The sequence below is a fragment of the Homalodisca vitripennis genome, chromosome 2 (genome assembly GCF_021130785.1).
Source record: "Homalodisca vitripennis isolate AUS2020 chromosome 2, UT_GWSS_2.1, whole genome shotgun sequence".
NCBI classification, from domain to species: Eukaryota; Metazoa; Arthropoda; class Insecta; order Hemiptera; family Cicadellidae; genus Homalodisca; species Homalodisca vitripennis.
In genome coordinates, this window is record NC_060208.1 from 43,768,775 (window position 1) to 43,796,365 (window position 27,591).

Consider the following 27,591-nt stretch of genomic DNA (forward strand, 5'->3'; position numbering starts at 1 on the left):
GAAAGTCAGGAGTAGAGACCACAAAAGTAGAGTACTACGGTGTACTAGATAGTAAGGAATAACAACTATCATCTGTTCCGGACCCTGAAGTAGTAACTACCTAGTGATAGCTGTTGTTTATTCACTTTGTTTCAGTAACATACTAATACTTCATAGCTGCAACTATTTACTTCTATTAATTCTAATAAGTCATATGTATTGAATTAATAATGGTTGGACAACATTCCATAATAATTACAAGATAGGAGTACATCAAACCATGAATCGTAACAGGTTTTGCTGATGTTGCAAGCAAAATTTAAAGTATGTAGTAACGCTACTTCTTTTACTGTCACTTCTTAAAATGGCATTTGATTGTATCCATTTTTTTACAATTGTATTTATTCTGTGATTTTTTTTCGTTGCCATAATGGTTACCCATAAGACCATTGTAAAAATGTTCATTAATGTTCAGCCAAATACCATGGAGTGAAATGCACAATCATCAAACTCGATGATAGAAAAAAGCTTCCTGCATATCTGCTTATATATATTTTTATTTTTTATGAATGTACAACTCCAAAACTACAAAATTGTTAATATTTAATTTAATTTTAACCTGTTAGAACACCTTTTTATATTGTTAATCTTAATTTTAATATAAAACCCTTTTCTAAAAATTCATCATATGTTTAATTTTAATTCTTTGCTTGTATACAACTTTTTTGTATCCTCTTTGAGAACGACAATTTGTTGAAATATTAAAAGATTGTATGAAGTCTTTTTCTTTTATTGTATATATATATCATTTAATATATATATATATATAAACAATAAAAGACAAGTAAAGTAAGTTCAAACAATATCTACAAGTAAAATACTTTAGAAACCTGTACATTTTTACAAATCGTTAAATTTAAAATAGTTTTTATGCTATATTCAAGTACATTGTTACGAGAAAACTAAAAGGCTTAAGTAGTGAAAAAATTGTGTGCTAACTTAGAATGTTATTTGGTCACTATTAACTTTTTGTCAATCCTGAGGTTTGTTTAAGTAGCACTATTATTCTTATTTCAATAATTTTATTCTCTTAAAAACACCTGGGTATTGTGATTATATTAAAACTACATGCTTCTGTATGAGATAAATTAATACATAATTAACTACAGTTTTAAACTGAGCATTCTGATTAGGATTTCACAAAGAGGCCCTAAAGAAGGATAATTATTCTGCTTGGATTTCTTGAAAAGATCCCAACAATGATACTCTTGTTGTACTCTCTGAAGCAGCTTCTTAATTATATATGTATTGGATTAGATTCTATAAAGCCATTTGCGTAAAAGATACTTGTTTGGTCATCTGAAGTAGGCTCAAAATTAAAATTATATATTGATTGGATTCTATGAAGCAGCAGCATCCCAAAAGAACAATTGGGTTCTCTGAATAGAACTCCAAATTAGATTAGATACATTGGATTATATGAATAGATGAATGACATACTGATTAGATATCAAAGAAACCACAAAATAGATTCTGTTGGGTTTCAGTGAAAAGGTTTCAAATAAGTTGTTGATTGGGTTTTCAGACAAAGCTCTAAAATTAAGTAGTAATTTGGTTTCATAAAGAAGAATCTGAACTAAAGGGTTTTTTGAACAAACTTCTAAAATAAATCTTGATTAGATTTCTTAAAAACCATTCAAAATTAGATAGATATTCAATTAATTTTAGGAAAAATCCAATTTGTGTTGGACAGAAACCTATAATATATTTTTTTTGTTTCTTAGAAAATGTTATTGTTAGATGCCGATGGTTTCCATAAAGCTTCTAAATTTGACTCCAACAAAGGCTTCAGGTGTAGTTTTACTTCTTCTTATTGACCGACTCCTTATTGAGTTGTTGTTCTTGCTCAAGCTCTAGAGCTCTGGTCTTTCGCCGACCCAAAGGTGTCTTGCTATACCATACCAGGAACTGTTCCTCCTCCTCCTTATACACTGGCTCATACCTTGCGAGAACGTTGATGATCTCAGCCAGTGTCAGTGGCTGGATGCGTAGTTGCAGGATTCGCTTACAGGTCATCACCTAACCAAAATGTCAATTAAGGACTGAACATAAAATTATTCTTCTACAATTCTAGTTTATTTTCAGAATATATTTAAATACATCAAATCTTTAGTATTTGATGTACGAGGGCTGTTTTTTTTTTTTTCAACTTCCGATGTGGTATAAAAATAAAACTAGGGAAAGTAATTAAATAAATTTATTATCAAAAGTTAGGTACATTATTAGTAACTTTTCAACATAATCGCCATTTAAATTGAGGCATTTTTCATACCTGGGTACAAGCTTCTTAATACCTTCTTCATAGAAGTTTCCCGCCAGTGATTTGAGATAGGTTTTCACGGCGTCTCGCAACGCGTCGTCTGTTCGGAAGCTCTGCCATCCTAGCATCTTCTTCAGTTCCGGGAAAAGGTGATAGTCACTCGGCGCTAAGTCAGGACTATACGCCGGATGGTCAAAAACATCCCATTTAAAACCGTCAAGAAGACGCTTTGTCAAAGCAGCACTGTGAGGACGGGAGTTGTCATGAATGAGCACTACTCCCGATGTGAGCATTCCTCTCCTTTTGTTCTGGATAGCTCTCCGCAAACGTTGTAACATACCGCAGTATCCTTCCGCATTGATTGTGGTACCTGGCTCTAAAAACTCAACAAGCAATACAACTTTTTGATCCCAAAACATGGTGGCCATAATCTTTTTGTTGTTGAAAGTTTTTTTGAATTTTTTGGGTTTGTTTGGAGAGTTTGAATGCATCCATTGTTGGGACTGCTGTTTAGTTTCTGGGGTGTCATACAGAACCCATGTCTCATCTCCTGTCACGATTTTGATCAAAAAATCTTTGCCATCAGCTTCATAACGGTTCAGAAAAGACGTTGCTGACGCCATTCGCCAGCTTTGTGGTCATCAGACAACATCTTTGGCACCCATCACGCACAAAGTTTTTTGTAACCTAACTTATCAGTTACGATAGAGTATAGGGCTGACCTTGAAATCTCAGGAAACTGATTGGACAGCTCTATAATCGTAAACCTTCGATTGCTTCTTACACTTTGGTCAACTCGATCAACGAGGTCTTCGTTTGCGACCGACTTTCGTCCTTGGCCCCCTTCATCATGAATGTCAACTCGTCCATCTTTAAATTTCCTACACCAATCACGCACTGCACTGTCACTCATAAAGCTTTCACCGTATACTCGTTCCATTCTACGGTGAATTTCTGCTGCAGATAACCCTTCAGCTTGCAAGAAACGAATGACACTTCTCAACTCACACTTGGCGGGAGATTCTATCATGGTAGCCATGTTTATGTGTCGCTAGATAAATTGGAAATGGCGTCAGCCGTCCGAAAATGAGTGAGGTTGTAGTGGGAGAGGTGCGCAGTCGACTGCCGCGCATTGCTGACCGATACCGCTCGCCCAGCCATCTAGCGGCACGATCGGAAGTTGAAAAAAAAAAAACAGCCCTTGTATTATGTATTATATGTAGTAACCATAACTCCACCAAATACATAGCTGTTTCTGTAAGAAGTATTAAGAAATACTATTAAAGTAAGACACTGTTGTAAATAAAAGTTAAAAATTTCTGACCCACTATAGAATGAGATACCATTTTATCATCACTTTGTTTTAAATTATAAATGGTTTGAATGGTTAATTTTCTGTTGTGTTTAATTGATAAACAATATCCTTATTTGACAGCTATTCAAGACAAAATAAATATGAAAATAATTTATGTACCTCTTTTATTATCATTTGAGTACTTTACTGATTTCTGTATTATTTGATTTCTTTATCCCTCGTGAATAAAGAAAAATATCCCTACCTATGTGATACTAACAGAAAATAAAGATGCAGTACAAAGCTGATGAATTTCTGCAACTCCTTTGATTTGGTATTTAATTGTCAAACAATTACACTTTGTTGTTTTGGTTAAGTTTTAATTATTAATCTACAGTATTTTACTTTTAAGTCAATCCAAGTGCTGGCTCTGCACTTTAGTATTTTTTTTTTTTTAATAATTCCTGCGCCCTTTAATAGCATTTTGGTAGAATATCCTGTGTGTTTTACCATCACTAAAAAGTTTGTCATTAAACCTGGAACTAGCATCGACATTACAATATCGATCTGAATCAATTCCATAGTGGCAATCGACATTATAATGTCGATCTGACGCACCCGTTTTAACAGTATATATAGTGTACAAAATGTCCCATGAGTTACACGACAAACTTCTCAGGTGGTTCCCTCTCATCAAAATAATGAAAAAAGTTTATGTAAACATATGTCCGGAAACATTTTGTTGGCGAGCTACAGTTAGCGAAAGATTTCACCTGATTTCTAGGAAAGAACGGAAATAAATCAAAACTGATATTTTTATGGCGTAAAGATAGTTGTTAAATTTATTGCATTTTATATAAAATGAATTGAAAAATTGAATAGAATATGCCCCAGACCTGTCAGACCACTCATTTCTGAAATATCAAACAAAATATGCAAAATTTGTCTCAAAAAAACACACTTTGTTTAGATTTGAAGTACATTAACTTCATAAAATGGGTAATAAACATGCAAACTTTTTAACCAATCTTTTAATCTTTTAGACAATTTAATTCTGAAGAGAATAATGTAAAATAGGCTAATATTAAACAAACACAAAGTTAAATAATTTAATGTTAAAATAAAACAGAAAATGCAATATCAGGTACAACCCACCACTTTTCAAAAATAAAAAACTAACAAAATTTAGAAATTGGTTATTAATTAATTTATTATTTTGTGTTGTGTATAATTCTCGATTTTGGTATATTTTATATACATTTAGTGTAAGAATTATATTTTTTATAAATTTGAGGAATAATATTACCCATAGTAACAAATTTAGCCTTCGGTGTACTATTTTTAGTTTTAGCAATATATTTAATTCTCTTAAAGAAAACCTGGATACCATTTTATATATTTTCTGAAACTAGATAAAATGGAGAATAAATTGGTTATCTTAAATTTCCATCTTGCAGAAAATCCTGAACTATTTCGACCAAGTAATAATGTGAAAATGTTGTGGATAACAAGGAACATTTGTTGCTGTTCTTTTTTTTTCTTGTTATTTCATTTGTCTGAACATTTACGATATTCAACAGGCTGTGGTCAGCTGACTGCAGTAATGGCGGTGTTTATAAACAAAGTTTACCATGATGTATTTGCTTGTGTTTTACATTGGCGGATTAGATTCTTCGTTGGAAGAGTGTTTGTAACTTTAATGGTGTAATTAGTTTGTAAAAGAAATAGTATAGGATAGTGAAATTGACCGCTGGGTGAACTATGATTCTGACAATAGTGTTAGTGTTGATATTGACTTTGCTCAGTTGCAAGGAACACTAAATTGTGAGGAAGTGATGAAGATGATTAAAGAAAAGTGACAAAATTAGTCAACCTATCTTTCCATACAGGAGTTTTTCCCTCCCTCCTAAAAGTCTCTGAAGTAACACCAATTAAAAAAAAATGATGACCAATTTTATGTCAATAATTATTGGCCTGTCTCAATCTTGCCAACTTTGAGCAAGATATTTGAAAAACTGTTTATGGTAAGAATGCTTTGATATTTAAATAAAAACAACCAGCCCTCAAATGAACAGTTTGGGTTAAAAAAAAGGCAAATCTATTAGAATGTTGGAATCCCACGTTCAGTGTGTTTCTCAATTTATTGAAAGCATTCGACTGCGCTGACCACAGTATACTGCTAGACAAAATGGAATTCCATGGCATTCGAGGAATTCCTCACAGGTGGCTGAGATCATTTCCCAGTCACAGAATACAAACAGTCCAAAAACAATGCAAAAATCAACTGTTGTGAATGTTTCCCATCGCTTCTCAGACTCACCGGGTGACACCACCGTGATGTTAGAAGACACCTTATTGGAAGAAGTCTATATAACAAAATTCCTTGGAATATACATGGATAGGAGGTTAACATGGAATGATCACATTGATTCTGTATGTGCAAAATTATCCTCAGGCATCTGTGTCTTGACATCTTTAACAAAATACTGTCCGACTCAGGTTTTGATGATGGTACATATTTTGGTTTAATTTACCCACATCTCTCTTATGGAATAATACTTTGGGGAACATGTGCAAACACAGACTTTATGAGAGCTTTCAGACTCCAGAAAAAAGCTGTTAGAATTATTGCAAAATTGAAACCCAGAGAGGCTTTCAAAACTCTACTACTGTTGATGCTGCCTAGTCTATATAGCCTATTAGGGAAACAGCAATGTTCTTATGTCTAAATGTGCCTTAACAAGGTGCCAAGACATACACAGGTATGATACTAGAGGCAGTGTAAATTACAGAACTGGAAGAAAGAACGGTGGTTTATGAACACTTACCCACACAGGTGGGAGTTCACTTTATTAACAGATGTCTAAGCTTAATCAAAAATGCCCCAACGCTCAAGGGGGTAAGTACACGTCTAACACACTGTTTAGTGTTACATGTATTTTATGTTGGCGAGTTCTAGCATCTGACTGGGAGATCGCCCATTTGGTTGACTGACTTCGAAGCTGAGTCTGTGGGTAAATAAACAAAATAATAAATATTGCCATGTGAATGAGAATATATAAATTTGTATGTTTGGAAAAAGCTGGGGTGAGCTTGTCAAAATCAATAATTAGTACCTTGACTTTTGCAGTGTAATAGATATTATTGTCAACTGCAATAAAGATATTTGAATATGACATTCTTGACTGTTCTTCATCCAGGCCTACAGGTAATCAAGTACCTATACTTATAGATTTTGACGATGGCAATGTTATTGAACATGAGTTTTTAATACCTGGGTACCAGAGTTGTTCAAATTGTACCGCCTTTTTGAACATGGATTATCTTGTACACTATAAGGTCCATTGTTACACTTCACAATAACCAAACATGGAATTGACAACATTGACCGGTGTTCCCACTGTGTACCCATAAGAGAGCCGTGTTACAGGGCCATTGTTACACTCTACAATAACCAAACATGGAATAGTTAGTAGTGTTATGAAGCTTACCTCCTTGACAATATTGACCAGTGTACCCATCAGAGAGCCGTGTTAGAGGGCCAGTGTTACACTCTACAATAACCAAACATGGAATAGTTAGTAGTGTTATGAAGCTTACCTCCTTGACAATATAGACCAGTGTACCCATCAGAGAGCCGTGTTAGAGGGCCAGTGTTACACTCTACAATAACCAAACATGGAATAGTTAGTAGTGTTATGAAGCTTACCTCCTTGACAACACTGACCATTGTTCCCACTGTGTACCCATAAGAGTCGTGTTACAGGGCCAGTGTTACATTCTACAATAACCAAACATGGAATAGTTAGTAGTATTATTAGTGTTTTGAAGCTTACCTCCTTGACAACATTGACCAGTGTTCCCACTGTGTACCCATCAGAGAGCCGTGTTAGAGGGCCAGTGTCAAACTGTCGACTCACTCCGCTGTACTGAAACAGTAGTTGGGCCCAGATGAGCTGCAGACTGGCGTAGTCTGGCCGCACAACCAGCACCATCTTCTGATAGGCCTGGGCCAACAACTTCTGGTCACACTCCCATGGACAATGTGACACGCCGAGCAACAGAACCTGGCATACCGAGTCATGAGGTCATGCTTGATATGATTAAAATCTATCATGAATAGGAATCAATCATGGTTTGAAAAGTCCATGATGTACCACATTTCGTTACAGGTGCATTTCAAAGTTATTTTCAGTTCTAGCAACTTTCGCAGGGACTGAAACCAATTTAATGATATATTGGATTGTGTGTAACATTCAATAACAAAATTAGAGCAAAACTAAATAATTTATCGCTTAAAAACTGTTGTTTTCACTTTGCAAACCATCTTTGCATTATTCAGATATACCTTAATTCATGATTTATCGCAGTATAACCTGTGAGTCTCATATAAAAACTTCAAGGGACTATTCTTCACTTAGGATTATACCCTTATATGCCCTACAACCTAATCTCCTTCCATAAAATTAATTCTTAAATCATTTAGAAAACACATGAGAATGAGTGTATTTAGATGAAGGTGCTTATTAAATCAACTTTTTTATATTGATGTTGTTGAAACTATATCACTATGTAAGTAGTATAAACTGATCCATTATCATTATTTAATCAGCACAAAGTTGTAAAATTAATTTTAATTATCATTTGGCATGTTCTACTATAAATGTACATAGAACAAGAAAATATTGATTGACTGATTTCTATACACTCTCTCATGTCCAAATTGGTAACAACATAAAATTGAAAATGCAGCTCATTTCATTTGCATCAACCACAATTAATTAATTAAATCGGACCCCACATAAAATATAGGCTAAATTTTGTAATGTTAAAAAAATTAACAATCTTTTTACTTGATAGATTTAATTCTTTGATAAATTTATAATTTGGCAACAACAGTAAAACAATTAGTTGTGAACTGTAATTTGTAATAAGTAAGTATCAGTGTGTCAAATTCCAACTCCTTTTTTTACCTACTGCTGCAAACTTTGCGTTTTCAAACATATCAAACTATATTCTCCCTTTATAAACTTACAGGATTCTCCTCTTCTCCCAAACAACAAGTTTAAGTGTACTAGATAGTGATTTATTGAAAGAAGAACGTCACCTTGCTAAATGATTATTTCTTAAACTTCAATAACAGTTATTTTATATCATCATGTTTGTATAGTACATGATTTAACAAGTTCATGTAGTATAAAGCTATATTATACAGTATTTACAAAAAAGGTAAAAAGTTATTACTAGCCATACAAGGTGTGATCAAACAATATGGTGAACAATTGTTTATTTCAAAAAGTAATAAACTTACTTTGAATTTTATTTAATCTCTTTCAAAATTCTTGTCTGGCAATGCACTTATTCCAACGTTTTAATCCATGATTATAAAAATTTCTGGAGGGCTTATTTTGGAAGGGTTGTTAGCTGCTCAGTTGTGGCCCTCTCAATGTCAGGAATGGTGTCAAAATGTGTTCTTTTAAGAAGAGATTTAATGTTTGAAAAGAACCAGAAGTCACATGGTGCTAAATTGGGTGAGTATGGCGAATGTGAACAGACAAGAACACTTTTTTCAGCCAAAAACTCGCGAATGAGAAGCGAGGTGTGACATTTTAAAGTATCTCGTAAATAAATTTAAAGTAGTTTATTTATTTACTGAAAAAATAGCGTTAAAATATTATCTGACAGACCCATCCATCCTATAGAAAGAAATCACCTGATCATCAGGTCCAATACTTTTCACCAACTTTGGCAAGTCTTTCTTGAGTCTTTTTGGATCCGTCTTGTCTGTCTTGGGCACTTTCTTCAAGAAAGGTTTCTCTGCTCCATCCATATAAATCACAGACGGCTGGAGAAGCCTGGAATTTGTCACACTATTGTATTTCAAAACATCTCAGTTTAAATCAATAGGTGTATTTAACTGTTTCACAACATTTTATAATTTAATTTGCCAATATTTTACCAAACAAATGCTACAATCTGAGTTAACAAAGTTTAACGAAAATGATCATCACACAATAAGATAAATAACGCAGAGCGCTCATTACAGATAAGAAACTTGGTTCACAAGAAAATTTTGGTCCATTACAATAATACCTTGTATTGAATATTATTAGAACGCAATGAAAATGATTAGTTGATTTAATTTAGAGGATTATTGTCTATGATATGGATATCACCAGTTATCCAAGCACTGACCTGGACACTTTACTGACGAGATGAGTCAGCATGATGAGTCCACTCTTGCCAGGGTACTTTCCGACAATATTAGCAGCAGTAAGATCAAACAGGACTGCACCAGTCTCTGTACATACAGCGTGCACCAACATGTCCTTGCCTGTACCACGTGGGCCTGCCACTAGTACCGATCGCACCAGGGGTGCCAATTGATGTATTGATTTAGATCCCAGTGGCAATATACAGTACTCCAGGATAACCTGAGACAAAACAATGTAATTTTTAGTTCATTCTCTAGGATCTTAAAAAAAACAAGGAATTTGTAAAAAATAAACTCGTAGAAGTTGCTTCTGAGAGAATAACAGTTGAGGGGTTAATTAATAATTCCTAAAGAAAAATGTTAATCTATAGAATAAAGAGACTGATTTTACTAGTTATAGCCCTTATTAGTAGCTGATGTTATGTTAAATACAAATAAAATAATTTTTAGAATGTTGTGAAATTATTCTTATGCTTGCTTGGTTCACAACTTTTTACGCCATTAGCAATGCTAGAGAAGATGATGCTTTGATATTGCAGAAATGAATCATTGAGTTGTGATAATTACACACCATGACAAAGATAATGAAACAGAAAGATAAATCACTTAAATTTCCAACTATATTTACCAGTCTCTATACGTATAGTATGCACCAACAAGCCAGTATAATGATTGAAGAACTTGAATCACAAATTGAACTAAAGGACTCAATTTTGTTTGAAGTATGTTTTTTTTTATTTTCGTGTCTTGGTGCTAACGAGTTAACAAATTTGATTAGATTTGACTAATAATGGTTTATAATTTATATTCAGTATAGATTTTCTAGTATTTATGAGGCTAATGTTACACTGGACATACCCTAACACAATTAACTATCAAATCATTAGAAGCAAAACATGTCTTCAGAAAATTAATGGAATAATATGTAATATTGCCTTAAAGAATTTTGTAAAAGTTTCCAGAACCACTTCTCCTGATACTACTAACCTGATTGTTATAGACCCACCTGTCTGATATCTCCAAGAGAAGGTGAAGGATCCTTCCCATCGAACCTCAGTTCCGCTCCAGCATATGTTCGTTCACCAACAAAAGATGACAGAGGAGTCTCAGGGTACTTTTTGATGATTCCATTTGTGATTAGTTCTTCAAATAGTGATTCCAATGTGCGATCTGGTGTCAAGTCCTTTTCCTTCTTCTTCTTTCCTTTCTTACCGGTCCTTCTTCCCTTTTTCTTCTTGCTTCCTTTCTTCCCCTTCTTCCCTTTTTTGGCCCTGTCCCTATCCAGAGCAGCTTGTAAAAGTTCCAGCTCAGCCCTCAACTGTTCATCCACCACCTTGTAACATAAAATTATCCAACTGTGAATGTGACATGACTAAACACTATGAATAATAATGTTGTTATAATCTAGACTATATCTTGAGAAAATTTTAACTTAAAACACCAAAAGATAGTGTTAGGTTATGTTATTTACATATCAAACCTTTCTGATCTCTGCCTCCAGTTGTGATGTGTTCTGATCCTGTATGATCTCCTGATAGTAGGTCTGACGAGGGTTGCTGCTCTCATCCCGGCACCGCCATGTCTACTTAAATAGACACCACATTTATGAATAGAAAACATACACATACTGTACCTATTAAATATGGTTTTCATTAAGGATGCAGTAATTTTAAAAAAAACCCATTCTTGATAATGTTGGAATTGTTTACAGGTGTTTCTAATAGTAACGTTTTATTTTAGTATCCATTCGATCATGAAATCTACATTCGTAATATATAAACATTTGTCTAACTCTAAAACAGAACAGTTTTATAGATTGATAGCTATAAACTGTTTTAAATTAATATTTTTCTATAAAAGACATACTAACAGACAGGTGGAAAAAATTATTTTTGTTTACATAATTATGTTCCATTAGATTTAAAAAAATATCTTGAAATAATAGTCACGTGTTATGGAACACCCTCTATAAATATTTAGTATATAAAAACACTGTTCACAAAATTAAAAGAAGGTAGGGAATACCTTATCTTATTCTGAAAACCTAAGTTATTTCTTAAACAAACTATCTTGTATATATTACCAATGGAGGATTTGTGGTGATTTAAAAGCACTTTGAATATTATACAGTCAACAGAGCGGATACACAAATTGTATAGGTACTGTCTGTTTGAGGGGCAAAGGGGAGATAAGAACATAATTGGAAAAGTGGCCACTTGCAAAATTTATACAACCTGAAATAAAAATAATTGCAAATAGAATAGTTTGATTGATCCTTCATGTAAAACTAGGGCTAATGAGACTGAATGATCTAGTGAGGAGCAGGGTGTAAAATTCATCAAAATACTAGAGAGTTGGAAATCTGACACCAGTGTAGATGAAACCTATCCCAGTTGATAACCAACTAATAGAATGTTAAAAATTCAGCACCAGGAGTTTTGTAGAAAGAAAAGTGACAAAAGATGTTTTGAGCAAAATAGAAAAAAATGCCTAAAAGATCTTATTGCTTTTTAATTAAAATATTTAACAAATCTCACCTAACCTAACTACTTGACAGTTAGACTTACTTGAGGGCTGACCAGCCTACCCCAGAGCCAACCTGTCTATCCTAGACAATCACCATAACTTTCTTATTTTATACTACGATTTCCTTATGTCATGTTTCTTTACCATAAATGTTGCTTTTTTACATTAGGTAACATGGCTAAAGTATATTATCTCAAAGGGGCAAAGAAATCATTGATTTTATAATTAAGCCATTAGTTTTCTTGTTCAATAGAGCCTTAACTGAAGGTGTGTTCCCAGATGTGTTAAAATTTACATACAAAGGTAATACCAATCTATAAGAAAGGAACAAAGTCTGAACCATCAAGTTACAGACCAATATCATTAATCCTCGTAATAAGTAAAGTTTTTGAAGCATGTATTAAAGATCAATTATATAATTTCTTTGTAAATAATAATAATTTGCTTTGTGAGTATGATAAGCACAGTTTTAAAGCTAAAAAAAAAACCCAAAAAACCAAGATTACTGATGGATTAACAAGGACATATAATCAATTAGTCAGCTACTGTTAGTTGCTACACTCAACCACACAATGGGCCAATGTAGTTGGTTGTTTTATATTGACTGTGTAGCGCATTTTCATTTTTAGTATTCTTTGAGAGTTTGAGCAGTGTATCTTAGTGAGACATGATAAAAGATCGAATTTTAACACTTTGAAATAAGTTTTAGTTGCAATATGTCAAGTTCTTTTGCCATGTCAAGACAGAATGAGCCAGTAAAATAAATTAAACACAATTAAATTAATTTAAAAAAATAACAAACAGAACAAATAAAAATGAGAAACATTTTCTGTCCAATCTAAAATCACACTTCTTCTTACCTCTTCATATTCTGCGCTTGCTACCATCAGTTCAGTCAGAAAGCTTGAAGTTCCCATCTTGAAGCCTGGATCCTCTTCATCATCCACTTTTTTCTTTTTTGCATCCTCTTTCTCTTTACTAGCTTTCTTCCCCTTATCTTTCTTCCCTGTAAAATCGACAATTATTTTGAGTTGTTAAATGATACTGTTACTGTATCATAAACTGAAGTATTAAATAATGTCATACATAACAAGTACTGCAATGTGGGACAATCTGTAAATGACCTATTTTCCTTCACTAGTTATATTCTCACCTTTTCCCTCCTTGGATGAGGGAGCAGTGGACTTGCTGATTTCACTGTCTGCTCCCTGGCGACTAAAGATAAGGGCAGAACCTCCAGCCTCCTCTGAGGGTAGTTCGGGGAACTTGCCTGTCTGTCCCTTGTATGCCATAATCCAGGAGCGCATCTCATCTTTGATATCCTCTGCCATCTGGGCTCCACGGTTCTTCTTCATCTGCCATAATCAGTGAGGGATGACACAATTGTAATGGATTTTACTTAGGAACTATTGTTTAGTTTGAGAAAGGTTTATCTCTAAATGATTCTGCAGAATTAATCTAGGAACAGCAATGTACGAGGCACGTTCAGAATCAGAATAATCTTTATTTATAATCTTAGAGATTACAAATGGAGACAATTTTACAGTTTGTTTGATTTGAAATGACAAATAAAGTAAGAAAATATAAAGGTAATGGTTATATTGTTCTCTGCATGTATTCCTCTAGTGTGTAGAATGGGTGGGTCCTTAGCCATTCCTGCAGTGCCAATTTCAAGGGTTTCCCTTTCTTCAATTGCAGCTCTGGTGGTAGATGGTTGTAAAGTTTCCTCCCATTGTATGACGGCTTTCTTTCATACAGTTGAAGATGGTGGTTTGGAAGGCTGTAGAGACCAGATTGCCTTGTCTGGTGTTGGTGTATATCTCTGTTTCTGGGTAGTTCTGCTGCATCCGCATTCAGTATTAGCTCGTGGATATAGATTGCAACAACTGTGAGAATGCCCAGATTCTTAAACGTTTCTCTACAACTTTCCATCCTTCCCAAGTCCAGCTAGAATCCTTATGGCCTTCTTTTGTAAAATAAGTATTCTTTGCAGATTTGTTGCTGATGTTCCCCCCATACAGCTATTCCATACCTCAGGTGAGTTTCGAATAGTGAGAAATATGCCGTTTTTGCTGTTTCTGTGCGCTGATAGATTTGATTTGCTTAATGACATATAGGCTTGTGTTAAGTTTGTGGGTAAGATGGTCAAGTTGTGGGGTCCAGGTAATTTTTGTCTAGTATTATACCTAAGAATGAGGCCTTGTGTTTCCATTTCTATGTCAGGGATCACTGGAACATCAGCTGCTCTTCTCCCAAATGCCAACTGGCTGGTTTTTGAGAGATTAATCATAAGATCGTTTCCGGACCAATATTCATATGCTGTGTTGACAGCAATATAGGAGCTCACTGCAAGCCTATCCGTGTTGTTGTCTCCCATGGTATCGTCCACATACATGAGAGGAGTACAAAGACCTCTTAAGTGGTGAGGTATGTCATTTATAAATAAAATAAATAAGATTGGTCCTAACACAAACCCTTGCGGCACACCTTGTTGTACTGGTAGGGAAAAAAGGACTTAACTTCTCTTGTGATTCCTTTGGTTTTGTGTGTTTGAGTTCTACCAATTGTTTACTGTCCTCTAGATAGCTTTTGAACCATTTTTTTGCTCTGTTGGTCACACCCAAGTGTTCCAGCTTCTTAATTATTCGTTCATGGCTGAGGCAATCAAAAGCCTTGCTTAAGTCCAGCAGAATAGCTGTTGTCAGACTGCCTTCTTCTAAGCTGTCAATAACGTACTCAACCAGTGTAATCATTGCTGTAGAAGTTGATTTGCCTTTTGTGAAACCATGCTGGTTGTCTGACCAGTAGGTTATTTTGATACAATGAGTTAAGAGTCTCCTGATGACTATTTTTTCACACACTTTTAATATGGTTGAAATAAGCGAGATGGGTCTATAATTCTCAACTGCAGTGTTATCTCCTTTCTTGAATTTGGGATAAACCTTGACAATTTCATACCTGATAAGAAGATGCCTTCTCTGAATGATTGATTGAATATGGATGTAAGAGGTATAGCTAGTTCATCTGAAACAATATTTTAGGATTTTTAGAGGATATTTCATCAATACCAGCAGAATTTTTAGATTTTAGACTGTCAATAGTTGTTCTCACTTCATTTAATTCTGTATCAGGAATAGCAATTAAGTGTGAAAAGTACAGGTTTTATTTGTTATGTTGAGCTCTTTCTTTTCATTGTCAAGAATTTGTGTCAAAGTCTCTTCAGCTATATTCACAAAATATGAGTTTAGGTAGTTTGCTACTTCTTGTGGGTTTTGTTATATGCCCATTTATATTCAGTTTGAATCCTAAAGGTCTAGTTGTTTTATTTCTTGCATTGTTTATCACCTCCCATAGAGCTTTGGGACTTATTGTCAGATCTGTTTATGTGGTTATGAGATGCTTGCCGCCTAAGCATTTTTAAACGTTGGTCATAAATTCTTTTACTCCGAGCTGCTTCCGCTTTGTCATTTTCATTGCCTGTTAATTCATATTGGTTTTGTGCTGTTAAGTAGTCTGTTTTAAGTCTTAAAAGCTTCTTCATCAGCAAAGTGCTTTGGCTTCTTTTTTTTCCGAGGTCTTCTGTTTTTCTTTGGGCATGCAGAGTTCAAGGGCTATTTGAAGAGTGTTACTTAGTAGGTGCGTAAGCTTCGTCTACAGATGGTGCTTCTAGTACACATTTCCAGTTCTCTCTTGAGAGTAGTAATTTTAAGTCTCTCAAATTTTCTGGTCGGAGACATCTATTCATGCTGTTTGGTCTCTGGTTTTCAACTTCAGTACGAACTGTGCAGAATTGGGCTGTGTGGTCTGACAGTTGGGCATTAATAACCCTGCATGTGACTGAATTCTTGTTGTTAATATTTGTACAGACACAATCTATAGATGACTGTGTGTTATGAGTTATTCTTGTGGGTGGCAGGTTCAACCTATGCATGTTATGAAGAAGCCAGTATTTCATTCAGTTTGGTTGTATTTCTGTTTAGATTTAGGGTGTCAACATTGATGTCTCCCATGAGTATGAAAGGTGAGTTTTCAACATTACTGTTCTCAATAGTTCTTGTGAGTATGTCAAGGCTTTTTCCAGTTTGAACTCAGAGATCTGTATATGCCCATGATGTTAAGACATGTTTTGTTTTGGACAATTTTTATGAGGCACATTTCACAAAGGAGTTCTTCACAGTATTGTTTTTATTTCAATGGATTCTGAATAATGATCCAGTCTTTCTCCTACATAAATTGATATTCCTCCTTTTTGGTATTGCTCTCTGCTGAAATGTGCTTTCAGGCGTTCAGAAAGTAAGTGTACTGGTATTCTCACAGCTGTAGGGAATACTTTTTCGACATGTTGGCAACACTACTGTGTAGCCTGACCCCTTCCCTTCAAAATGAGACCAATCCGAGGTTAGTGTGTTAAAAACTCTTGACGCAGTAGCATCTCTCGCGAAAAATGTCGATCGTATCTCCCACCAAGTGCGAAATTTGCACCGTCATTCGCTACCTCGTTGTGAAGGGAAAAGCTCTGGTTGAAATCTATAATGAGGTGAAAACTGTTTACGGTAATAGAGCTATGAATCGTACGAGTGTGTACAAGTGGTGTCACAAGTTTAAAAATGGTCATACTTCCATGCATAACGATCAGAGGAGCGGAAGACCTTCAATTGTGATTGACGAACTTGTGGAAAAAATCGAGATTGCGGTCTGTGACGATCGCAGATTGACGTTAGATGAACTTTCTGCAATTTTTCCACAAATTTCCAGACCACACGAAACAATCACAGAAACTCTCGGATGTCGGAAATTGTCTGCGAGGTGGGTCCCAAAACAGCTAACAGAACAGCATTAGTTGAATCAAGCGCAAAGCTCCAAAGAGTTTTTGGAACGCTACGAACTCGAAGGCAATGATTTTCTCTACTCTATTGTTACTGGAGACGAAACTTGGGTTTCCCACTACACGCCTGAAACTAAGAGGCAGTCTCAGCAATGGCGTCACACCTTGTCACCTTCTGCCAAGAAATTCAAAACCACAACTTCTGGCCAAAAAAATCATGGCATCCGTGTTTTGGGACCATAAAGGCTTAATTTAGATTGAATATCTGCGTCACGGAGAGACCATCAACGCGGCAAGATACTTTGAGACGCTAAAAAAAATTTAAAGGGGCAATTCAGAATAAAAGTAGGGGCATGCTGACGAAGGGAGTCTGCCCGCTGCACGACAATGCCAGACCTCACCCGGCCAACGCCACGAAGCAACTCCTGGACTCTTTTGAATGGGACGTTTTGAACCACCCCCGTTTTCCCCTGACCTGGCCCCTTCAGATTTCCATCTCTTCACTTCCCTGAAGGTACACATGAGTGGAAACAAGTTTTCAATGGACGAAGAGGTGAAGAGGGAGGTGGAGAAGTGGGCGAAAGAGCTGGCAGGAGACTTCTTCGAGGCAGGCATAAAAAAATTGATCCTGCGGCTCACCACTTGCATTAAGAGGGATGGTGACTATGTCGATAATAACTTAGATATGTACAAGTGTAACCAAGTATGTTTTAGTTTTAATAAATATTTTTTTAACCCTACATAAATTGAGTACACTTACTTTTTGGACGTGCCTCATATACATCTATATAAACAACAGTTGTCGAATTGCACAGGACTTAATGAACACTCGCTCACTATAACACCTGTAAATGTTAAGATTACACCCTGTTAAATAATTATTTGGCGTTGCTGCCTCAGGCTTTTTAGGAAGGCCTAGGTATTGCAGGCTTAGCACCAAAATATATATATATATATTTTTAATATGTGTAGTTCTATCAATATATGATTGGTATCTTATAAGTTTAGAATGTAACTTTTTCATCAATGTCACTCTATTATTGCATGTGTTACAATACATTTTGTTTGTTTCTTTTTTTTATTTAATTCTGACATATTCAAAATAATGTAGCTATGGTAAAAAGGGTTGATTAAATTGCATTTTGAGTTTAGCTCCAGTTCACCTTCCTTTTATTGCAACGTCTGGTATCTGACACTGTCTCAGACTTGACTCGTGGAATCTGGAGTCATGTTCGTCTGAGCAGATCCAAAGAAAGTCGACGACGAAAAAGTTCAAAACGAAACATTTATATCGTTTTGACATCATACACACCTATAAATAGGTGAGGTGGTAGTCTCATTGTCTCATCAGGTACACAATTGAGTGCACTACAATGTGATAGACAGGATCTCTAAGCACGGTGGAGCAACCGAGTTTTCTACACATAACATAGCTATGGTAGGAAGGGTTGATCCAATTGAATTTTGAGTTTAGCTCCAGTTCTCCTTCCTTTTATTGCAGCATCTGGTATCTGACCCTGTCTCAGACTTGACTTCAGGAATCTGAACTGTAATAAAATAAAAGGAAGATGGAGCAATAAAAGGAAGGTCAACTGAAGCTCAAATCAAACTTCAACTATTCAAAATGATGTGACTACAAAGAAAAGGAATAATAGACTGAATGGAAGATTATAAGGACAAGGACATCAATATTATGTTAATCATCTGCCACCTTTAATGGTGGATTAAGATTCATATTCAATATTAAATAGGTTTACATTTGACCCCTAGCTTAGAAAACATATAATATGTCAAAGGAATTGAAAAACATTTCTTAAAGCTAAAATTACTAATTCTAAAATGAATAAAACTAACTCAAATCTAAAAAAAGAGGAAGCCAATGAATCTAATTACTACATATCATAAAATCTAAATCTAAATCATTGTACAAAATAAATGCCAACGTCAATTAAAAAATTCTTCAAAGAATAGTATGTCTGATCTAGGGAGGTGAGGATTTAAGGATTATCTGAATTATTTCAATGTTCAAATAGTTTTTAATCCATTGGGACTGCTTATTATAAAGTCTTAATGCTAGCATTCGTAAAGACTAAGTCGGTGGAGTGGATAGTGAAGTATTTTATGTCTCATACAGTACTGATGTTCTTCTTGGTTTACATTAATTTTTCTGGGTTATCCATGTAATTACAAAGAATTTCAAGAATGTAAATAGATAGGAAGGTAAGTTCCAACCTGTGGAATTTGTATTTTTCAAAGAAGCTATAGTTTTTGTACTTCCTGAGGAATGATTGGGTGTAACAATATTGAAAAGCTATTTCTTTTTCCTTTTTCTTACATTTCAAAAGCAACTGGTATGTCTAATGGTAGATATTTTGTAACATTCAAAAACTATTTAAGCCTTAGAGATATCTATTGGTTTTGAAATTTGCTCTTGTTCAGTGTTAAGTGTAATATCTTCGTTTTAAATTAGTGTACATCTACCTGTTTCTCTGCATACAACCTGCCACATAATCTTGGGTTTATTATTAGTAATTTGGGATGGTGGATGACATCTTTAATTCCAGACTTTGGTAGCAACATTAGTTTTTATATAATCCTAATTACACCAATTACGAATTTAAAGACAATACCTGTTCACCTCTATAGCATTGCCTAAAATGGCCCTTTCTTTTTTTCCAAGGTATGAAAGGTCATAACCTGAGTACATAGGTTATAAGGGTACCATTGAATATCTCATCATTTTATAAGTAGAAAAAATATTCCTTTATTTTTATATTACATATTATTCAGGAAACTAAAAAAATTGCTTCCGGAATGTTACAACAAGACTAGTTCTAGTGACATTATTCAATAACACTTACTCTAAAGATTTTAAGTGCCTACAGAAAACTTTCATCGTCAATCCATTTTATCCATTGAAAGTATTTGTTAACTGTGGAACTGCTATTTTATAAATATAGCTTATTTAGTTAAATGATTAGTTTTTAAACTGTTAATGTCATATGTTTTATCTATTCTAAATATATTTTTAAATGTATCATTGTTATATAATTCGGTTTTGTAACTTCTCTGTAATAGCTCTGTTTTAGTTTTATTGTTATTTATTTATTTAAAATAATATTTACTTTGTGGGATAACTGTTTTGGAAACTTTATGTTTTGGTTACCAAATTTGTTTTGTATTTGGTAGATTTTTGCGATTGCTGTCGAGATTTTTGCTTTATATTTTGGTATACTGTCTTACACATGGTTTGTAATGCTTTCGTAAGCTTTGTAACAATAAACATATTCTTTTTTTACTGACTACACTCTTTTAACTCAGTCTCTTTGTCTGCAGATACCTACACTGTCTTTGCTTGCGACTATGGCGGTCTTGAAGTCTTCTTGGTACTGCTCTTGAAGCTCTCGCCTTAACTCCTTGACTTGTGCTGCACGTTGTCGTTCCACAGTCACATTCTGGGCTGGTGGCAACATGCCTACAAGTGACGAGCAATTTAAAGTTAGTGCCTGTTCAGCCCTATTTACAATACACACAAATTGGCATAAATCTAATATAATTTTCTTTATACACTAGAAAATCACCATAAAAATGGTTTTAAATTATTAGCAATCATCAATATTATTTTGTTATTAATATTCATAAAAGACTGAATATATCTGACTAGGGCGTGCTATAAAGCATCAAACAGATACAGTATACAGCAAAGAACTAAATATTTGCTGAAGAAGAGTGTTGTTGGTATGTTGAAATCTGTTAACATCATAATCGCTAACACATGGATTCAAATTTTAGAAAAATCAATGAAGAAGTCTTATAATAAGATGTAACCTTCAACAAAATTTACTAGATGTAACTACTGTAGGAAATTATAAAAATTAACAAACTGTGTCTGACGGTGGTAAATTGCTATAATTGTGAATGTGATGCCCAAGACATGTGTGAGTGAATGCAAAACAATGATTATTGCCACAGTGTTATGACATATGAAGACATACATCATTGCAGTGCAACTTCTACTCAGGAGGCAGTTGGCGAGGGGTAGTGTCACCGCGTACTTGGAGTGACAGACTGTCATCATTCCAGTAGAACAGTTAGTGGTGAAATGTTTATGTAATCATGAATACTTAAAGTATTTTTAAAGTTAGATATAATTTTCAATAAAAAAAATGAAATTCTTCATTTTCAATGATTTTCAATGTGTGGTCTTTTGGGAAATAAAGTTTGATTGATTTGGATTACCGATGAGTAGCATCTCATCAAGAACACGTTTACGCAGACGGCGGCGTGTCATGTAGCCCCTCCATAACTTCTGTATTTGCAACGCCGCTTGACGGTTGATCTCTCCCTCTTGGTCTTCCGGTGGAGGCTCTACCTTTACTTTCTCCTTCAGCAGCCGAATCTCTTTCATGAACTGGGACCTGCACAGGAAGTTTGAACACTTAATAAATCATGTAGAATATTTCCTTCAGTATTTAAGAACTTGTTTTATAGCTTTTGTAATAAATCACACCATCATGACAACCATTCTGAAGATGTTCTGTACTCATTTTACCTCTACCAACATCATCAGAATCAACTTTATTCATCTTAAAGATTACAAATGGAGCCAGTTAATACGTTTATAATTGTTTAGATTACTAGAGCTAAAAGTAATTAAAAATAAAAGTAACAATCAAGGCTCTTTGTAGGTATTCTTCCAGTGAATAAAAAGGGTGAGTTTGTAAGTATTCTTGTACTGCTGATGCTAGGGGTTTTCGTGTCTTTGACCGCAGCTCTGGTGGGAATTGGTTGAAGATTTTCATTCATCACATGGTGGTTTTCTTTCATACAGTTGAAGATTGTGATTTTGAAGGTTGTAGAGGCCAGTCTTAGATGATGTTCATATATATCTATTTCTGGGAAGTTCTATACCATCCACATGCATTACTACTTTTTGGATGTAAATTGCCAGCAGAGCAAAACAAATTGTTGCAGTCTTAGTGAGTCCATCTTCTTCACTAGTTGAGTATTGTTGGAAGTTATTTTCAAGAAGGTCGTTTTCCAACGTTTTAATAAACTTGAGAATCTCATTTTCAACGTTGTGGGAATTAAATGAGGAAGGTATTGTAGTTTGTAGTTTTAACGTTTTATGGGCTTTTAGGGATATATTGTTACTTATTACACACTCATCATATTTTCTGGACTAAATTTCTTTTTTAATCAAATTCTCAAATATTTGTCAATCCAGTTCAAGCATTTAGGGTAATACCATTGTTTACAGAAGCCTATACATTGAATTGCCTGGTATTTCAAACCGATTTCACACACACACACTACATGAATCACTTGGTATTATTGCAACTAATATTATTGATTTCTATAGTGAGAAGTTATTTGTATAGTTAAATGTTAAAGAAATTATAAAAAAAGGTCCAGATTTTTTTGTGCTAGGTTTGATTGTTTCCTCTTGTTAAATATGAAATAAAGTGTGCATATATTACCGATTCAGAAACACTTACAGTACAAAAGTACAGTAATCAGAATCTGCAGTCATTAAGTGATAGATTTGATTGTCTGAAATGATGATGAAATGTATAGTTGTTGATTAAAAAGGTGTAGTATTGTTAATACTTATAAACTACAGTAGGTGTTGATTTGTTAAGAATATGATGTCAATAAACAAGTTAACAGTGCTGAATGTATGGCAATGCACTCAAGTCAGGGAACCTGTGTGTTGACAGATGTCTAGCTGTAGTGTCAGCACACTAGATGTCTAGCTGGTCAACACTCCAGTCTGAGTGACACACTTGCACTCTGGCAGCAGGTGTTGACAGATGTCTAGCTGTAGTGTCAGCACACTAGATGTCTCGCTGGTCAACACTCCAGTCTGAGTGACACACTTGCACTCTGGCAGCAGTGGTTGACAGATGTCTAGCTGTAGTGTCAGCACACTAGATGTGTAGCTGGTCAACACTCCAGTCTGAGTGACACACTTGCACTCTGGCAGCAGTGGTTGACAGATGTCTAGCTGTAGTGTCAGCACACTAGATGTCTCGCTGGTCAACACTCCAGTCTGAGTGACACACTTGCACTCTGGCAGCAGGTGTTGACAGATGTCTAGCTGTAGTGTCAGCACACTAGATGTCTAGCTGGTCAACACTCCAGTCTGAGTGACACACTTGCACTCTGGCAGCAGGTGTTGACAGATGTCTAGCTGTAGTGTCAGCACACTAGATGTCTAGCTGGTCAACACTCCAGTCTGAGTGACACACTTGCACTCTGGCAGCAGGTGGTTGACAGATGTCTAGCTGTAGTGTCAGCACACTAGATGTCTAGCTGGTCAACACTCCAGTCTGAGTGACACACTTGCACTCTGGCAGCAGGTGTTGGGTTTTTCAGCACTGCTACGTCTTAAATCCTGCATCACTACCACAAAAGTGATGTCTACCCTTTTAGTGTATTATATTGGTTACTGTAAACATTATTTCTTAGTTTCTTTGTTTTATTTCCTTACTATTGCAATGTCTTATTCTTAAAATAACATGAGAAAATAGGTACATATGATGAGGTAGTTACTATCCGTCAAAGTAGGTCAACGCTGTGGTTTCATATTTAGTTGTGTGGATTCTTGATCTGGCATTTAAGTCTGTCTATTTTTATAATTAAATAAAACTAGCAGTTGTTTGGTGTAATAATGCTGAGTGTTTTTTGTTTACACACTAAAAACTTTACAAAATGTTGGCACACTTTCACTGTTGATATTGATTGTCCACCATCTTGAACATTATAATATATCTATCTATCAACTGAGCTAAGAGCCATATTTAAGAACCTTGCTCTGCAATCAGTTATTTATTACTAGTAATTCGAGCTATTCACGATTGGGACAATAGACAATAGACAAATATTTATTGTACAATACGTTTTCTGGTATCACAATGTAATAAAAACTGGTACATAGTCAATGATTAAAAACTACATAACTAAACTTATTCTAAAACATTACTTTCATTTCTTGTACACAGGTTTCTTGTATTATCTAGTTAAGACATTCTTGGATAAACGTTTGGCAGATGAGGACAAAGAAGACTGGATACATCACTTTCTTCCACAAGTTTTACATTAATAAGGTCTCATTAACAACATTAATAAGGTCTCAAATAACTTTTACATTAACAAAGGTCTCAGTAATAAGGGTAACTATTTTTGGATAGTTTCCTATCTGATTTAAATAATGCTTATATTGTTTGTCTGACTGAGCATTGGCTATGTTATAACGATATACTGTTTTTCTTTTCCAACAAGGTACCATTGTGCTGGAGCTTTCAATAGGTCCAACCATATTAGAGGGGGTTCTGTGGTGTTTGTCCATAACTCTTTGCAGACTAGAGTTTGTGACATAAGTAGATATTGCTTGGAAATTACACTTTGAGAGTTCTGCAACTTTTATCGATGAACTGAATATGATAGTAGTAGCTGTCTATCATTCACCAGCTGGTGACTCCGATATCTTTTTGGATGCATTAGATAACTTACTACTTTTTCTTTCTAACTGGGAGGGATTACTCTGTGGTGGTCGGTGGTGATTTAAATTACAAATTTGACTTAACCACTAAAAATGGACCTGCCTTTGCACTACAAAATCTTCTAAGACAGCACAACTTCTTTTATCTGAACCGTAATGCTACAAGGGGCAAAAATTGCCTGGATAACGTTTTTATAAATAACAAAAATATTTCGAGTCATGTCTCCTGCAAAATTATGGATTTTCCCTATTCTGATCATAATGGTATCCTAGTAGACATAAATAAATTCCTAAAAATTTAACAGTGGTCCTCATAAACAGTGTCAATAATTTTAAAACTATTCTGCCTAAAAAATCATTAGATAGTATTGTAATAACACTAGCCTCATATGACTGGGGATAAATTCATGACCCAGCATAAACAATGTGATGCAGTTACATTTTTCAATAATTTTTTTTTCAACCATTATAAATGTATTATTTTATTTTAAAAAACTAAAAAAAAATCAAATGGAAAAAATTATAATATATCAGGAAATGAGTGGTATACCTCAGATTTGTCTGAAATGAAAAGTAATCTTATATACCTTCATAAAGTTGCAAAACATGATACCCAGTTATGGCAAAGTTTTTTAAATCTAAAAAAAAATTACAGACAAGCTATTGCATTAGCAAAGCAAACGCCATAATGAACATTTTATAAATACAAGCAAAAAATAAATGCAAGGCAGCCTGGAAAATTATTAATAGCAACAAACTGTTTTTCCAATGCCAGTGATGATAAGCCTGGCATTAGTCCTGACGTTTTCAATCACTATTTCATAGACTCTGTTCTCAATATTAAAGCCAACTTAGACAATGCAACAATTTCTGCAAGTGATTTGTTAATAAAAAGTAATATCAATAAACCCTCTCAATCTTTTCAGTGGGCTAAAATAACATCAGATCATATTCTAAATTCAGTTCAAAATATGAAAAACTCTGACAGCTGTGACGTTTATTGTATGTCTAATAATATGATAAAGCAAATAACCCCTCACATTTTTATCTCCATTGACACATTGCTTTAACCTTTGTATAAAAGATAGTTATTTCCCTGAAGAGCTGAAAATTTCAAGAGTTTGTCCAGTTTATAAAAAGGGACTCAAAAATAAACCAGAGAGCTTAACCGCCCCGATATCCATTATTCTGATTCTTGGCAAACTGTTGGAGGCTCTAGTGCATAAGCAAATTAGCAATTATCTCGAAACTAACAATCTTCTTAGCTCCGTGCAATTTGGATTTAGGAAAAAATTGTTCCACTTTTCAAGCTCTAGATAAATTGTTGCGGGATGTGTCTCTGGCTTTGGAGGATAAGGCCTTTGCTCAAGCCACTATGTGTGACTTGAGCAGGGCTTTTGATTGTGTAAACCATAATGATCTTATAAAGAAGTTGGCATATTACGGTTTTGGTCAAATGCCGATTTTATTTTTTTGAGTCTTACCTTAATAACAGAAAACAAAAAGTTTGCATTGAGGAAATCTGGTCTCATGAAGTAAATCGTGAAGTACGGAGTCCCGCAAGGACCCATACTTGGACCTTTGCTGTTTTTAATTTTGTATAAATTATCTGAATACTTCAATTACAGCTTCAACCATCCTTTATGCAGATGACACTACATTTTTGAATATTAGCAAAGATTTAAGTGAAGTTAGTTTAATTTCAAAAAATTCTATTTCAGATGCTTCAAATTGGTTCACAAGCAATGGTTTCTTATTGAATGAATCAAAAACGCACAATATTATTTTCAGTACGAGGACAGTTGACAGTCGTAACTTAAACATTAGTCTCTCAGACAATGTAAAATTCCTTAGGAGTATACATTGATAGAAACATGAACTGGGACTCTCATATTACGTATATTTCTTCTAAATTGTCAAGAGTAGTTTACCTCCTTAGGCGACTAACCTTTTCTGTTTAACACCGACTAATATGTCAAAAACCGCCTACTTTGCCATTTTTTCAATCAATACTTAGATATGGGCTGGTTGCATGGGGCAATGGTAGTAAGAATCAATGACATACTGATCCTCCAAAAAAAGGCCATAAGAAATTATATCCAAATCATCTAGCTTAGAACACTGTAAACCACTATTTAGATTACTAAACATTCAAACTGTCATAAACCTGTATCTATTTGATTTAATTCAATATATTTTCCAAAATCCAAATTTAAATAAAGCCATTGGTGATACCCATTCGCACAATACAAGATGCAAAAATTTATCAAAAATAAAATTCAATAGATTAAGTAAAACTTTAAAGAGTCATCAGGTACTTTCCCTGAAGGTATATAACCATCTGTCACATTTAATCCCAAAGTTTGGACAAAACACTTTTCTTAAAGAAATATTATTTATGGCTTTTGGAGAAACCCATTCTACTCTGTAGAGGAATTTTTTCTCCAATAAGTCTGTTTTGTTTTAATAAGATTATGTTATGTTTTCAATGCAGATCCATCGATGTAACTACAGTGGTACCATTGTTATTTACTGTATAGTTCTTTGCATTGCCAAATAATGTAAATTATTATTAAATTACATTAAGTGCATTAATGCTGATACTGTTGATGTAACTGTGTTGAAACTTTTAACTTTTAACTATCTGTGTTGGACTTGGCTACCAGAATGTGCTGTATTTATGACTTTGTCAATGATCATGAGATTTATACGACAATAAAGTGATTTTTTATTTGATTTTGATTGACTTAGGGTGTTTCTGACGTAAGAGAAATGCTTCCTATAAAAGTGATGGCTGAACAAAAGGACAGATCCAGTATTGATTTTCAGAGGGGGTCACCTTGGTTTTAGTTTACCATTATTTTTACAGTTAGTCTCTCTTAGATCCGCCATTGGTTGAACAATGGTGCCCATTTTCACATCAACATCA

General features: G+C 34.6%; 1 protein-coding gene across 1 annotated transcript in view; it reads right to left on the reverse strand.

Annotated features, from left to right (window-relative positions):
• Positions 1–1,044: 1,044 nt before the first annotated feature.
• Positions 1,045–27,591, reverse strand: part of LOC124353860 (dynein regulatory complex protein 11) — a 48,741-nt gene continuing 22,194 nt past the window's right edge. The window contains exons 5-14 of the mRNA XM_046803889.1: positions 21,398–21,576; positions 20,503–20,633; positions 13,487–13,688; positions 13,194–13,339; positions 11,288–11,389; positions 10,814–11,140; positions 9,789–10,027; positions 9,307–9,448; positions 7,430–7,660; positions 1,045–2,058 (exon numbers count right to left, since the gene is read on the reverse strand). Of these exons, the coding sequence (XP_046659845.1) occupies positions 1,840–2,058; positions 7,430–7,660; positions 9,307–9,448; positions 9,789–10,027; positions 10,814–11,140; positions 11,288–11,389; positions 13,194–13,339; positions 13,487–13,688; positions 20,503–20,633; positions 21,398–21,576 (1,918 nt within the window). The 3' untranslated portion in view covers positions 1,045–1,839. The remainder of the gene's footprint in view (positions 2,059–7,429; positions 7,661–9,306; positions 9,449–9,788; positions 10,028–10,813; positions 11,141–11,287; positions 11,390–13,193; positions 13,340–13,486; positions 13,689–20,502; positions 20,634–21,397; positions 21,577–27,591) is intronic.